Consider the following 15,015-nt stretch of genomic DNA (forward strand, 5'->3'; position numbering starts at 1 on the left):
TTAAATGTTGATACTCTCTGCTTGAGAGGCAGAGTCAGCTGTCGTAGTTGAGGTGCCGGTAATGGTCTCTTGTTCGGGTTGAGTGCCTGCTAGTGCAGCTTCCCTTCGACTAGCCTTCTTCTTTGATGCCGCCCGGCTAGAATTTTTTGACGTTTTATTTCTTCCGGTAGAACGGTTAGGCCTGATCGATTGAGAAGGTGCCGCTCTGTCGGATTCGTTAGTTGTGGTTGGTTTGGCCCTTCTGGGGCGGAGACGACGTGATGTCGTGTCATTCTGAGAAGTCGAAGCGTCAGCAGAGACTGTATCCGCTGCAGATATAACTGGGTCGGTAGTAGTATTTTCGCAAGTCTGGGTAAAGAGTTCCTGAAGATCCATATCTTGAGCCATGGTGCGTCGCGGAATGGGAGGAATGTTTCGTGGGAAAAGAGGTGGTAAATGGGTAATTGGCTCGGCAAAGCGGACAGACCAGTTGGGATGGAGCGGCTTGGTCTGAGGCTTGTCATTGTCTGCTTGAGCAGCTGTTTGGCCCGGCGTTTCCCGTCTCTATCTGGAATCGTCTCGGTCATTTCCCGCTTCCGCTCTATCTTGCTTGTCGGCCTTGCTTCGCTTCCGAGGCTGGTTCACATTCCATCCCCTAATTTGCGTGGGACCAGAACTTGGGAGAGCGGCAGACGAGCCCGTTTCTTTATGATCATAGGGAATAGTCTTTAGCTCCGGTTTGTTCGACCACGCCCGGTGAGCGGGCACTGGAGCAGGCTGTAGTTTGCGATATTTGCCAGATCCGGCATCTGAAGATCCCGAAGGGGTAGAGCGATGGCGGTGCATCGAGCTGTGCATGCCCTGCGGTGTTCCCGGGGGACTCTGGGCCATAGGGCCGGACATTGGCTGGGGGTTGCCAAAAGTCGGCGATAGGATCTGAGATGAGATCTGAGATGCGTAACCAGGGCCAGACGGTCCCATGTAGGACTGCGGCTGCTGAGGATTGGGCAAAATCCTTTCCGATCCGAGCGGCTGCATAGGAGCGAGAGGGGGCTCTGGGCCAGCAGCATAGCCATGGTGGTAAGCCCGAGATGGAGCAGGGTTATAGTAGTTACTCATGCCGTGCACACTTGGCCCTCTCATTGGATCGCGCATCATATCATCTTGAACAGGCTGAGCGCGGCCTCGAGGTGGTCGAAGAGGCGGGAGAGGCTCAGCGTTTGCGTTGTGAGAGAAGGGCATCCTTGGTGGAGGCTGTGACGCATAATGCTGTGATGGTGGTGGGGGCGGAGGGGCCTGAGCAACGGGGGGCGGAGGGGGAGGAGCCTGCTGATGCCAGTAGACAAGAGGATATCCTCCGCTGGGACCTGGAGGAGGACCAGGGGGCGCTTGTGTAGGAGCTGGGCCGGGAGCTTCAGGTCCATAGTTTGACATTCGGCTGCCTCCATACGCCGGTTCCATGGGACGGCCAGAACCCATATGAATATCTCTTGGTTCCTGCATATAGCCGCCATAAGAGTAATAGCCCTGATGCGGTTCCTGGACTGGAGGGCCTTGAGGCGGATGAGGATGTTGCGGTTGATACTCATTGGTTCTTGGCGGTGGTGCGTGGATCATGGGCTGCTCAGTAGGTGCTGCCTGGTAGACGATGGGCTCTGGTCCCTGAGGGGGGGACAGGAGCGTGAGGCTGGCCAACGGGTGGTAATGGCGGAAGCTCTTGTCCATGCTGGGGATTTCGGATGTATCCCCCCCATATGCTCCATAGGGCCGTGCTGTCCACCGATGGAAGCATGTCCCAAAGGTGCAATGGGCACCATATCATCGCGCTGGGCTCTTGTATCGGGTCCGGATTCGGCAATGAGCATCAGAGGAGCTGGCGTCTTGGGCACGTAACCCTCGGGCTCCTGCAGACGTGTCTCGACGTTGCACAGCTCAGCCAAGAAATTGAGGTTGAGGCTGTTAGTGTCAGGGGCCGGCGCCTCCTCAGGTTTGGAATCCGTGAAGACATCTCTAATGGCATCATATCTTGCAGGCTTGGGCACGGGCTTGGGCGCAGGGAGAACGGCTCGTGTAATCTCTTCGGCCTCAACAAATGCAGTCGCGTAAGTGAGGACAGAAAGAGCGGCGAGACCACCTTGGGTTGGTTCGGCTGTCTCCTCCTCTGAAACAACCAGCTGTTCATCAGTCGTAGATGAAGCCTCTTCGATATCAGGCTTGGATTCAAGTTCCAGTGCAGCTGTGCCCAAGGATCGATCGCGAAGCTCTTCGTCAGTAGGCATATACTCTGAGATGGCAACATCATCCAAGGGGATGCCATTGATCTTGCAAAATCGGCGCATAGATGCACTCATTTTCACTCGCACTGGCGCATCAGCCACACGACGGTTGTTAACCGTCCTCTGGTATGAGCGCGAAGCGTGAGAGATGCGTCCAGAAGGCTCGGCAATATATACAACCGGCTTTCCGGGCATGACAAACGGAACTTTGGGCCCCTGTTCGTTGGTGCTGGTAGGCAAGAAGATGCCATACTTTGGATGGACGCCGTGTTTTTTGACGAGGGCCAGGTCAAAGTCGGATTCCCGGGTGTTGGAGTAGTCATAACCGTTGCACCAGTAGTCAAAGTGCATGCCGTTGCTGTTGGGCGTGTCGAGGTATTTACCTCGTTTGGCGCGGGTGTGGCCCTTTGTAGAGTCGTTGGAGCTATCACGGAAGCCAATGTCCCATTCATCGTATAAGAAGAGACGTGGAGCGAGAAGGCGACTAGCAAGCCCTTTCTCTTTCATGGACGGCCTCTGGTTGTAAGTGCGGCAGCCATGCTCATCAGGTTCTCCGATATTCTTGGGTAGAGCTGGACTCTTTTCGCGAGCCGGTAATTTGCCGTTGAACTTGACAACAGTAGAGGTAGCGCCGCCGTTGGGCATATTGACGGGCTCGGGAGACGCAGGGGCTGACTCCTCTTCTGCGGGAGCACCCTCGATGTGGGATTCAATCTCGGTTGCGAGAAGACCCTTGGCAGGAGCAATTGGGGCAGCCTGCAGCAGCTGGCTATCAAAGTTGCTGCGAGTTGACTTCTTTGGTGTCGGCTGGCCATCTGGCTGGTCCTGGGCGCGGCGTTTGTTACTGCCTCGGCCACGGCCTCTGCCTCCTCGGGAGCCGGAAGAGTTGGCGGCAGCCGTAATGGCAGCAGCAGCCTCAGCATCGCGGGCTCTTTGCCACATCTCCGTGCCGTCAACACGTGAGGGATAGGGGACCAGGTGGCCATCTTTGTAGCACTCATAGATGCCGAAGTCATCGTCGAGAGATTTGTCAGAGATGACTTTGTACTCATATTGATCATCACGGACCTGAACGTGTTAGTGAAAAAGGTTCTCGGCTCAGTGGTATGATTAATAAACAGGTAAGTGGCTGTAGATCCGCAAGAAGGAAAGCCGGTAAGAGGCTGCAAATTGTGATCGGGCATGAAGGAAAGCTAGTCTGACTGACTAATACACATAAAGAAGAGAGAGAAGAAAACGAAAGCGAAAAAGAGAATAACCGAGTACTTACATCAACTGGAAGATCTTTTGAGATCAGAGTGGAAAGGATACGAAGACGGTTAGCTTGACCGTCGTCGAATCGTTCTGTAAGGTCCTCAAGGCCATTCTGAGGGACAAAAAAAATCAGCTTCTGTGTACACTTGGAAAAGGCAAGGGCGGCGAAGAGAGGAAAAGAAAAGGCAAGGAGGTAACATGTTTCTTTTCAGAGATATACCGGAACAGTCACGGCGTCCAGGGATGGATGATCGGTAAGCAGGGATAAACAAAGATAAGCATACCTCGAATTCCTGTTTTAGAACATATTGTTCGGCACTGTAAGTGCCCTCGGCGAGGCTCAGATTGGCCTCGAGCTGGCGGTCGAAGAGATGCAGCTTCTTAGCCAGCCTTTGGTTCAACTCGTCGACAACGGGCCAGTGCTCGGGCGCAAACCGATGGCCGCCTGTCCTCTGCAGCAGCTCCTCGATGCTCCGGTCAGCGAGCTCCTGCAGAGCGGGCTTGAGGGCATGAGCCACGGCTTGGTAGGTGGCCTTGAGATCTCTCTGGCGCTCGTAGGCGGCCTGGACGCGAGAGTCGGCAAAGCTCTTAGCCCGGCCTCTGCGAGTGCCTCCACGGCCGGCCTTTGCGAAGTTTGCCTTGGCGACGCCTGAAGTAGAAGAAGCACCGCCTCGACCGCCACCTCGGCCTCGGCCAGCACGGCCACCGCGCCCACCTCTGCCGCGCCCACGAGTGGCTGGCTCCCGAGCGGACGATTCAGTCTCAGTAGCCATGATGCGGGATGAGCCCGGGCATGTACGGGCCTGCGACTGAGAATGCGGGCGATGTGATGTGCAGCGGATGTGTTGGGTGTGTGTTAGATGAAGAGAACGAGGCGTAAAAATGGTCAAGTGTGTGAGAACCGGGGTCAGGCCAGCCAACCAAGTTCGGCAGTAAGCCAGACGAGCACGCGCGCCGCGCCGTGCCGAATAGAAAAAAAGAAACAGCTGGGAGACGAAGAGAAAGGAGAGGCGGATTCAGCGGGAAGAGCTCATCCGGTGCAAGCAGAAGGGAAGATGTGATGGGTGTAGGATGAGTCTGGGAAAAGACCGATGGCGCGGTGTTGATGGTTTTTGGAGAGCAAGTGTTTGAAAGAAAAAAAGGGTCTGGCTGGTACTAGAGGTGATGTGCATGGGCGGTACGAGTTGCGTACGCTGGAAGCACTAAGGCCGGGGAGTACCTTTTTTTTACCTTTTGGGTGAAAGGAACCTTAATGCTAACAGAGGCGTCTACTGCAATAGGCCGGATGGGAAAAAAGGCTGGGCGGCGTAAGGATGTGCGGCCTGCCTGGCTGACAGCTGGCCGTGCAGCACCACAATAGGCAGAAAGCAGGGACAATAGCGAAGCCGGCAGCAACCATGCAGCTGCGGCGAGCAATAAGTGAAGTGGTTGTCAAAGGGCCTTTTTGACGGGGTGAAGCGTGCAAGAAGACGCGGCAATGCTGGGCTGCGAAGAGAACGAAAAAGGTGCGGCCAGTCCCTTTTCTGGGCCCCCCCTCAGCCTTGGCCCCGGCCCAACCGCCAGCACAGTGACTTTTGCAGCGCACCGGCAGCGCAAGGCTAAAGTGGGCGCCCGGTCACTGCCAGGTACCCGCGACTTTGCACCCCAGCGCACCGCAGGTCCTCCAGGCCGCTGCTTTCAGCGAGTGGCGCCCCGTGATTGGCGGCCGGGCTCTCAGGAACGTGGCGCTAAGCCGGTTCGGTGCAGTATGGCCTTATTCCCGCGCCTCTGGTTGGTGCGGGCGAGGTGAATCTCCGGTTGCCGCGCTGGAGCGGGCTGCTGGGGGGGCGCTCTGGCTGGCAGCAGGTAGCGGTGACTTGCAGGGACCCGGGGCGAGACGGGACGAGCCAAACCAAACGAAAAAAAACCTCCTGTTCACCGCACGGCGGCGAGGTGCAGCTGCGAGACTTGAGCATGCGCTCACTTAACGAGACCCAAGCCAAAGAGCGGAGCAGAGGCTTTATTGCTGCCCGGCAAAAAAGTAAAGCTAGAGTTTCTTTTCCCGCGGGAGTACCATTTTTTATACTCGACGCAAAGGCAAACAAGGAAGAGCACGGCCATGTGTTAGTTCGTGGCTGTTCTAAGTTTAGGTATCGTCCGTGTTGTCCACGAACTGCAGCATAGCTTTCCAGCGGCTTGTAGCACAACATCAATCTCTGCGCTGCTCAGGTGTTCACTGCAAGATTGGTGCCTCTGCTGATGCAGAGCATGTCCTTCAGTTGGGGGACACGAGATCCTGTTGCTTTGCTGGGAGCCCTGGAATCTCCCCTCCACTGCGTCATCCCCGTGAACTGCGCTGCCACGTTGGGCATGACATGCAAAGCCTGATTTGTTCACCTCAGCAGTGATTCACCACACAGTGCTCCTGGGGTGGGCCGCCTGCATTCCGTGATGCTCCGCGGAAGGAGGCTAAAGCTGTGCGAGAGTGATTTGCCGAACAAATGTCACGTTGAACTGACTTTCTGCCACCCCCTTGGGATGGGAGTAATGGCGCCTGGTTATTGGCTGGCACAAGTTGCGATACAGAGGCTACGAAACAGCGAAACACATTGACTGCATGTTTGAACAGTCTTCATTTGGCTGACTTGCACGTATTGCTCCTCCTACGCCGAGCTGCTGATGTGTCTGCTTGTAATTGAGGGCGTCTGCAGCTGCAGGCCAATTTCTCTGCGGCACAATGGCGGCAAACAGGACCCGCTCCACTTATATCCCCGATTGCCTCTTTGGGAACGTTGGCTGCGGCGACGGCAATAGGCTGGAAACGTGAGGTACCTTGCTAGCGAGAAACCGCCGGCTACGTGGTGCTTTGTCTTTGGGGAGCCTTGCCGAGCAGCTGAGTGATTGGTTTTGAGATGGCCGCGTATGAGCTGCTCCTTGCATTGTCGTATTGGGCTACTGCACGACGAAAGATGATTGAATCATGTTCATTATGCACCTGCATTCGGAAGCGAAGTGCCATACTAGAAAGAATAAAATGAAAAAAGGCCTCGTCAATCCGAGAAAAGCCAAGCCGCTGCACAAGATCTCAAGTCTCAGATTCTGTCATCTGCAGCAGCCGCTGTAGCGCAGCGGGCTCTGGCTCCGCAAAAGAAGCCTGATGTGTGCTGAGAGACAGAAGAGCGACAGGATCGCGCGTTAAACAGGGTCAGGCCTTACAGGTTTTAGCGCGGCTCTCTTGGCCACGGCACCTAAAAAATTGCGCTTTTTGGGTCTCAACCGCTGTAGCCTTCGTCGCTGATTGGGCGCGTCTCCGTCGCAATCCCGCTGCCGCCATCCCGCCAAGTCTAGTTGCACTTGCACGTGAGATCTTCCCTTGGGGGAGCTGCTGGAGCTTTGGCGCGTTGTACGGAGTACCGTGCCGTAGCTGGTTGGTCCCTTGATTTTTTTTTTCCTTTTCCATCAATCCGATTTGAATTCTTTTTTTTTAGTACACGCCCCATAACGTTCCAACTCAAAACAACAATCTTCTTTCAGTGCTTGCCGCTGCTGCTGCCATTGGATTTCTTCATACTTTTTTGCTTCAACAAAGTATCATTCTATTTTCACTGCAGCAAGCTTCAATGGCCAAAAGACGAAAGCTGCAGCACCAAAAGGGCCCCCAGAGACCTACTGCCCGCCCACAGCAAAAAGATCAGGGTCCGTCCAAGAAGCCCCTCCAACCTGCAAAGAAGCAACACCGCCAACAGCACCATGACGAGCCCATCATCCCCTTCAGCCCCAGCGACCGCATCCTGCTGGTGGGCGAGGCCGACTTGAGCTTCGCCGCCTCCATCATCCAGCACCACGGCTGCACAAACGTCACGGCAACCGTCCTCGAGAGAGACCACGCCGAGCTGGTCGAAAAGTACCCCGCCGTGGATACCAACATTGCCGTGGTCAACCGCCGCCCGGACGCCGATGCTCCTCCGGCAAGCCCCGGCCACGGCGCCGGGTCTGACGCCGGTCACTCGGAAGAAGAAGAGCCCGCCCAAGACTACTCTGACGAGGATTCACAAGCAAGGCGGCACAAGCCTGTCGCCATCACCAACAAGCTCATCTACAACGTCGACGCCACAAAGTTCCCGTCCTCCATCGCCCGCACCCCCCCACGACCGAATCATCTTCAACTTCCCCCACGTCGGCGGCAAATCCACCGACGTCAACCGCCAGGTCCGCTACAACCAAGAGCTCCTCGTCGCCTTCTTCCAGCGCGCCCTCGCCTCGCCCGCCGCGCCCCTCGCCGCGGGTGGCTCCATCATCGTCACCCTCTTCGAGAGCGAGCCCTACACCCTCTGGAACATCCGCGACCTCGGCCGTCACGCGGGGCTGCAGCTCGAGCGCAGCTTTCGCTTCCAGGCGGCTGCGTACCCGGGCTACCACCACGCGAGGACGTTTGGCGTCGTGAGGAACAAAAAGGGGGGAGGAGGGTTCTGGCTGGAAGGGCGAGGACAGGCCGGCGAGGAGCTATGTGTTTATGAGGAAGGAGGAGGTGGAGGATCAGACGAAGAATAAGAAGAAGCGGAAGCGAGGCGGTGATGACTCTTCGAGCGATGAGGACGAGGACTAACTTGGTCGCCCCCCCCTGTCTTGGTGCTGTATATATTTGATGGGGCTATATAACACATGTATGCGGACACATGTACAATCTTGGGGACATTTAGACGACATATGGAAAAATGGGCAATGGCGTTCTATGTTGGGATACGTTCTGGGCGCATTAGGTATAAATTTTTCATCTCTCACATTTTAATTAAAGAAGAGACCCAAGCTGGTCTATTAGCACAATGGCATCATGATATACAAGTTGTAATCCGACACCATACTCTATCCCCACGATTTGTGAAACAAGTAACTTGTATCTTACACCCGGCCACAACTTACAGCAGTAACACCGCTCTCCCAAATCCCCACTCACCAAAAGCAAAGTACTCCTACAAACGTCTACCTGGAGCCAAATCATGTATGACATATGCAGCAACACCATATTCCAGTATTTTACGAAAATTCCCGCTCAAGAACAATCGATTTTTTCTCTTGTTATCTCATATGGCGTACCACGCCACTAGAACTGTTTAAAGAAAAGAGAAAAATAAAGTAATTGATAAAGATGACGATAAAGGTAAAAGGTTTAAAAAAAAAAAAAAAAAAGGTTCCATTGATACCTTAGTATTCCACTTTTTCCTCAAATCCCCCCAAAAAAGCCCCAAACCCAAAAAAAAAACTCCAATATCACCTCATGTCCTCCAAAGAGCAAAGAAAACAACAACTATCCTCTTCTCAGCTACTCCCTATTGGTGTAATAAAAGAAGACAGTATCAAAAAATGATAAGAAAATGAGATAGAAAGGCGGAACGTCGGATTTTCTTTTTCTTCTCTCTCTAAAAAAAAGCCATGTTCCACCTTTTTACCGCTCCCTACAGCCAAGGGAGCCTATGAATTATTAAATAATCAATAAAAAAAGGGAGGGAAGCAAAATCCCCAGAATGAAAAAAAAAGGGGGTAAAAAGAATAATAAAAAGAACCGTAGGTATAATACAATGCAGATTTCTATCGTGACCCCTGAACTCCCCGTCGAAAGTAATAAAGTTGAAAGCAAATAGTTTGTGCATTAATGTGTGATATGTGCAAATCCAGGATAATCTTGAATTATACTGATACCTTACTGAAAGTTTTTTAAGATACCAACAGAAAATTAATGGCTCAGCAGCTCTTTTTGGAGGGCATTGCCATGTTCGTCCATGGACGTCTGTTGTCCAGGCGGGCCGCCATCAGAGTTTGGTCGGGCCACAGCCTTCTTCCGGGCTTGCTCTTCTTCGTCAAGCCTCTGCGCCTCCTCATTCTCTCGTACTAAAGCCTCTTCTTGCTCAAGCAAAGCCTGCGCCTCCTCTGTGCGAGCTGCACCAGGGTTCTCTGGGGGAGGCGGCGGCGGTGGAGGGGGAGTGGCCCCATCTGGGTCATCTTCTTTCAATCTCTTCATCTCAGGTCCGTCTAGTGGCGAGTCGACAGAGTCGACAGAGGCCACAATGACCTCAGCATCTCGCTTTCGTTTACGGTCAGCAGCGCCATCAGGCGACTCCTCTTCCATATCACTTAAAACAATATCTTCTGCAGTGGCCTCTCGGTCTTGAGAAGAGTCTGGGCTCTCGCCAGGCTTGTCTGCTCCAGAGGCCGACTTGCCATTAGTAGTAGCCTGCTCACTGCCTGCGCTCCTCTGCGCGGTCTCAGATGTCCTCTTTCTATGATGCGCTTCGTACTTGGAAACCGCACGATCCAAAAAGTCCTTGACGTATTTCTTAATGTTTCGCTCCTGTTTTTCGGTGAGGGGCGCGGCAGGGTCGCTGACACGGTTGTTCTTGTAATCAGATGCCACCAACTTCTTTGCAACATCCTTTCCAAGCCTCTTCAATTCATCCTTGGGAAGCTTATGCCGAAACTTGTCCAACACGTGCTTCACAGGAGGATATACCTATTCAACATTCTTGTCAGCCTTGGCTCTGCGGCAGGAAAGGTAAAAATTTGAAATCGGAATGATACCAAGACATGCAGGGAATATTGTGGAATGACATACTGTGTGTTCGTAGAGTTTCATTTGCTTCTCGACTGGCAGAGCCCGCCACTTATCTTTTCTAGACTCCTTTGGAGAGGCTTCGGCTGGTGCCGGGGTCTGCGAAGCCGGCTGTTTCGGCGTGCCCTCTTTGGTCACCTTGTCAATGATGCTCTGAATAAGAAGCTGTTCTTGGATGGCCTTGGATGGAGCTTTCGGTGTCTGCTCCGCCGCCGGCTGCGTTGGCCGTTCCCAAGTTGATTTGCCTTGCTTGTTGTAAAAGTACGTGTTACCATTCGCATCCTTTGCGGTAAACCAACCTACGGGCAGGGCATTGTGGAACGGTCTACGTTGACGATGGCCATTGTTGAAAAATGAGTTATTCCTTTGCGGCACATTGCTTCGCGGTCCCTTGGGAGCGTCAATGGGTCGTGGAGAGGCAGTCTTGGGGGTCGATTGAGAGCCCGCAGCCGCAGCCGCAGCCGCCTCCTCTTCTCGAGCCTGCCCTCTTCGCTCCTCAAAGATGGCTGTGGTTGCCGGCGCATTGGGGTCAACCTTGCGCCTTCGTATCCGGTAGGCGACCTCGAGTTTGCTCCACTCGTCAAGCAGTTTCTTGGACTGGGAAGAGACATCTTCATGTTCGGATTGGCAAAGAGATTGGATCGTCACCTCAATATTGGAGTCTTGAATCTTATTCCTTGTTAGTCTTGGGAACTTGTCCAAGATGGCCAAAACTTGTAAGACGACATTGCGATCATCGATGAATGTGTTGAGAGTTGTTTTGAGGATTTGGTATGCGTGCATGCGCATCACAGAATGAATAACGCGCTCTTCGTCACAGCGTTGAATACGCTCGAGCAGCTTGACGGCAATCCACTTCTCCTTGCACTGCATCAACGTAGCCATGACCTTGCGAGCATCGTCATCATCCAAGCTTCGAGGCTGTATGCTGTTGACATACTCCTCGTCGTCCTCATCGGGACGCTTCTTCCGAGGCTTCTTGGGGACATGGGTATCCCAGCCGTCGGTAGCATCGATACCCAGAGCCTCGACGGTGGCAGTAGGCAGTTTGGTGGCGCGCTCTGTCTGCGTTTTCCCTCCAATGAAGCCAACGCAGTTTGTTTCTCCGCAATAACAGGGCTGAGGCTCCGCGCCGTAGCGATCGACATTGTAATTGAACACGAGCTCTTCGCCCGCCTGAATCTTGCGCAGAGCAAAAATACCCATGCGAAGCTTGTCGCCGACGACCCATTTGTCCACAAAACAATTGGGATTGCACGAGTGGTTGCAAAACCGACCTAGGTTTCCCTTTTTCGTTGCGTCTACAAACTCGTTTTTGTTGAGCGACATGAAGTAAAAATGCTTGATGCCCTCGTCGTCATACTGAAGCATGCGCCGCCGAAACGTCGGTTCGTTGATGACCTCGCCGATGTACTCGTAGATGAAATCATTGGGCTCGAGCATGGCGTTGGCGCGAAGGCCGAAGCCCTTCTTCTCCGTCTTGATCACCGTCACGTCTGCATACTGCTTGCGCTGAAAGCGCCGGTTCTGGCAACCGCCGCCACAGTTTCCTGCATTAGCGCTACACTCCATCTTGGTCGCACGGTTGATGCAGTCCGACTCCTCGCCACAAGCAAAATTTTCGCCATCCCCTGCTTCGTAGTCAGCAAAACAATGGGGAACAAGATGAGGCTGTCCTATGATGCAGAAGACCACAGACGAAAAGAGAAAGGGGGTTCAGGCACAGAGAAAGGGGAGGAGGGACGGCCATGACATACGCCATTCTTCTCTGCAGTCGCAGTCCAGGGAGTCGTTGTCGGTTGAGCCCAGATTCCTCGATCCATAGAGACAGTCAGGAATAACCTGGAAAGTTGTGCACGACTCCTCGGTTACGCCTGGGAGGTGGGAATATAGCGGGACCTCGCGAGCGGGCGGCTTCTGGGACGACTTGCGCGACAACCGCGCAGGCCTGGTGGTCGAGCTGGGGGTGCCGACGCTCTCGCTCTGCGATTTTGTGCCGTCCACGGAGCTTGGCGAGGGGGCCTCGCTGTTGCGAAGCTTGGGGGTCGAGGTCGAGCCTCTCGCGGCGGATTCCAAGTGCGCGCCGTTCTCGACGGCGTCCTCGAGCTTCACCTTTTCCATTCTGCTCGTTGTGTTCTCGTCATCCTCCATTTGACGGCCTACCTGGTCTGCAGTGTGGAAGCGAGGAAAGCGAGGGATGCAGCAGTTGCTCCTCTGCCAAGGCAAGGGGAAAAAAACAGCCGGATTCAAGGGTGAGAGGTTGCTCAGAAGGGCGTCGCGGTGGCTGTCTTTTTTTTTTTTTTTCCTCTTTTCCCTTAGAAGATACGCGCAGGGCAGGGTGCCGCGTGCGGAAAGCGAATTAGCAGAGATTGGGTAGAAACGCGAGGGTGGCGGAGAAGCGAATGCATTAAAGGACCGGCTGCTTCAAGATTCGCATCGGCAGTCGAGGGCTGGCAGGCTGGAATGAAAACAAAGCAGAAGCTTTTCGAAGTCGGGTTTGCACCTCTCGCCTCGAGCCAGAGAGGCGTCCCAACTAAGCTGGCCGTCCAGACCCTGGCAGTCGGAGTTAGAGGTACCGGTAGCGGTGCCAGCGGATTTTCTTAGGGCCGGCGCGCCGAATTTAGAACCACCAGGGGGGACTCAGCTGCCGCTTTTTGTGGTGGCCCTTTGCGTCGAGATGAAGAGGAAGCATCAAATGTATACACGTATGTTTCTTCTTCTTCTTTTCTTCCATTGATTCGTCCAGATGCAGACACCGCGGCATTTGCAGCCTAGGCCGTGCATGTAGCTAATGGAACCATCACGCGTAAATGGCAGCATTGAGGTGCAGATGGAAAGGAAAAGTGCATTACTTAGGCAGACGAGAAGAGACACATCCATTTCTTGCTGCTGCTAAATGTGTAAGTACTAGAAGTAGTGACCCAGATTGGAAATTACGGATATTATACAGAGCACACACTTGCAATAGGCATGGTGGTTATATCGAGCCGCAGATCTCCCCAAAACGAAATCAAATGCACTTGGTGCACAGTATTAGGCTCTAATTTGAATTCAGCATGCTGCAAGGCAAGTTCTAGAAAAAGGTTCGCTCAGCTGCAAGAACAGATTGAGCCAAGCTGTGACATACAGTGCATGGACCAATGGCAGCATCTTTGGGCTCAGACATTTGGCGCCAGGCCGTGAAAGCCGTTTAGCGCCCTCGCAAGGGGGGGAACCAAGATGAGTTGGCAAGGTTGGATGTCGTCAGAAGCACAGCACAGGTCCCCAAGCGAGGACAATGCGTGCAGTATTAGCCTTGCTTGTGGTGGCATTGAGCAGCTGGCGAGACTTGGCCTCAGCCTTACTGCTCAACCGCCAAAGGTGTCTCGGGCAGCCAGGCACAAGCGGCCTGACTGATTCACTTACACCAGACAGACTCTGTCCGCCTCCAGCCCGCATGCCTTGCTGGTCACAACCCGCTATTCTCGTGCCACATGAGTGGGATGCAGTTGAGTGAATAGTCCTGCACAGATCAGGGCTAATTGATCGTGGGCCACCATCTAGAAGTCTATGACAGGATAGTCGCAGAGTCGCATCTTGACCGCCACTTCAAAAGGGTGCTTACCCCAAAGGTGGTCAACACCGGCGTTGCCGTCTCTCAGAAAGGAACCCAAACCCAACAGCCTTGGAAGCGCATGGGAAATATTGCTTAGCGTTCCGGCTGATATGCAGATTGGTAAAAGGCAGCTGAGAGAAAGAAGGAAGAAGGGAAAAAAAAATCAGCACGAAATTGGCCGGCAAACGGAAGCGGTTTGCTGCCAGCGAATTACATGTAGAGGTTCAACCCCAGGTTTGGCCATGCAAGCGTTTGTTGCTGCGGCCACGTGGCGACGTAACAGAAAGGCAGGCATTGAAAGTGGTACGACCATGTTGAATTCGAAAAGATGCGATTGGGAGACGGACATGATTCATCAACCAAGGGGAGCCCATCCCGGGAAAAAGGAAATAACGAAGCAGTCTTGCAAGGCCAGGTAGGGAAGCATCACTGCTCGAGTGTCTACCGCCTTTGCGCAAGATTTTTTTTTTTATGATGTGTTGTACATGAGTGGGTCTTGTGGGTGCCAGCTCATTATGCATGAGGTATTGGCCGCAATAAGGAACCGGTTCATGTTGAAATAGCGAGCCTATATAAGAGGCAGGATCCGATGGTTTAGTCCAGGTAGTCTTGTTGTCGTCGACCGAGCGGTGGCAGAAAGAAAATGAAGCAATTGCCAGAGGTGAGGCCGCGATGCTTTCGCCTCGCTTCATGGTTCGTCTGAGTCGCGGCTAACGGGACGGGGACGCCACCGTCCAAGAATATCCCTTCCTCTCATTTGTGCAGCCAGCCATACTCGCCAGTCACTTGTGACGAACCTTGTGTGGATTGCGCTGCGGCAGAGGCATCTGACAAGAGCGCAGAGCGCGGCATGATTGGTGCGGCGCCGCCCAGTGGTCTTGTGGCCATCCAATCTGCTCTTGAGCAGCCGCAGAGCCAGTGGGCCAATGGGCGAATAGCAGTCAGCTCGATGCCGTGCTGCATCACGCGCGCAACAGACGTCGTTTTTACTAACTCGAAACCTCTTTCCGGAGCCTTGCTCTGCAGCATGTACTATCGTGCGCGCACAAGATTCACGGAGCGAATGGCCGCCGCGATGCATATCTGGTGCGATGCGGCCACTTGAGCGGCCACCCCCACCATTGCTCAGCAAGCAAGCAAGCAGGATGGAGTCAGTCAGCCAGACGGGCAGGAAACGAGCGCAGAACAGGACGACGGATGACACGAGAGCCAAGACACAACAATGAGAGAAAAAAAGCGAGCTTGCCGCTTCTGGTGCTGAGGGACGGACGTCAACGCAAGACAGTCAGGCGGGCGATGGCCGGCGTGGGATTGGCCGATTGAGCGCA

At 53.9% G+C, this 15,015-nt stretch overlaps 5 protein-coding genes across 6 annotated transcripts; 1 reads left to right on the top strand and 4 right to left on the bottom strand.

Annotated features, from left to right (window-relative positions):
- Positions 1 to 387, bottom strand: TrAtP1_012719 (uncharacterized protein; the record flags this gene model as incomplete). The annotated part of the gene is made up of 1 exon (XM_066115650.1): positions 1 to 387. The coding sequence occupies one exon, from the start codon at positions 385 to 387 to the stop codon at positions 1 to 3; it is 387 nt and encodes a 128-aa protein (XP_065971749.1).
- A 156-nt stretch (positions 388 to 543) lies between these two features.
- On the bottom strand, positions 544 to 1,440 carry TrAtP1_012720 (uncharacterized protein; the record flags this gene model as incomplete). Its single annotated transcript, XM_066115651.1, has 1 exon — positions 544 to 1,440. One exon carries the CDS (start codon positions 1,438 to 1,440, stop codon positions 544 to 546), a length of 897 nt encoding a protein of 298 aa, XP_065971750.1.
- A 152-nt stretch (positions 1,441 to 1,592) lies between these two features.
- Positions 1,593 to 4,282, bottom strand: TrAtP1_012721 (uncharacterized protein; the record flags this gene model as incomplete). The annotated part of the gene is made up of 3 exons (XM_014088469.2): positions 1,593 to 3,323; positions 3,526 to 3,621; positions 3,794 to 4,282. The coding sequence occupies 3 exons, from the start codon at positions 4,280 to 4,282 to the stop codon at positions 1,593 to 1,595; spliced, it is 2,316 nt and encodes a 771-aa protein (XP_013943944.2).
- Positions 4,283 to 6,954: 2,672 nt separating this feature from the next.
- TrAtP1_012722 (uncharacterized protein) lies at positions 6,955 to 8,322 on the top strand. The gene has a single exon (XM_014088271.2). It carries the CDS (start codon positions 7,109 to 7,111, stop codon positions 8,003 to 8,005), a length of 897 nt encoding a protein of 298 aa, XP_013943746.2. The 5' UTR covers positions 6,955 to 7,108; the 3' UTR covers positions 8,006 to 8,322.
- A 351-nt stretch (positions 8,323 to 8,673) lies between these two features.
- On the bottom strand, positions 8,674 to 12,635 carry TrAtP1_012723 (uncharacterized protein). Of its 2 annotated transcripts, XM_014088470.2 has the most exons (3): positions 11,850 to 12,635; positions 10,096 to 11,723; positions 8,674 to 9,993 (listed from the first exon to the last, which is right to left on the bottom strand). In XM_014088470.2, exons 1-3 carry the CDS (start codon positions 12,241 to 12,243, stop codon positions 9,220 to 9,222), a joined length of 2,796 nt encoding a protein of 931 aa, XP_013943945.2. In that variant the 5' UTR covers positions 12,244 to 12,635; the 3' UTR covers positions 8,674 to 9,219. The 2 variants fall into 2 exon arrangements, with proteins under 2 accessions (XP_013943945.2, XP_065971751.1); XM_066115652.1 differs by having other exon boundaries at positions 10,096 to 12,635.
- Positions 12,636 to 15,015: the final 2,380 nt, after the last annotated feature.

This window comes from Trichoderma atroviride, chromosome 7, assembly GCF_020647795.1.
Source record: "Trichoderma atroviride chromosome 7, complete sequence".
Taxonomy (NCBI): domain Eukaryota; kingdom Fungi; phylum Ascomycota; class Sordariomycetes; order Hypocreales; family Hypocreaceae; genus Trichoderma; species Trichoderma atroviride.

Bases quoted from the DNA above. Each gene is read 5' to 3' on its own strand.
- TrAtP1_012723 (XM_014088470.2), bottom strand. From the start codon at position 12,243: ATGGAGGATGACGAGAACACAACGAGCAGAATGGAAAAGGTGAAGCTC. The intron at 11,724-11,849 runs GTATGTCATGGC...ACTACGAAGCAG, and splicing joins CGACTGCAGAGAAGAATGGC to GGGATGGCGAAAATTTTGCT. The intron at 9,994-10,095 runs GTATGTCATTCC...AATGTTGAATAG, and splicing joins TGAAACTCTACGAACACACA to GTATATCCTCCTGTGAAGCA.
- TrAtP1_012722 (XM_014088271.2), top strand. From the start codon at position 7,109: ATGGCCAAAAGACGAAAGCTGCAGCACCAAAAGGGCCCCCAGAGACCT.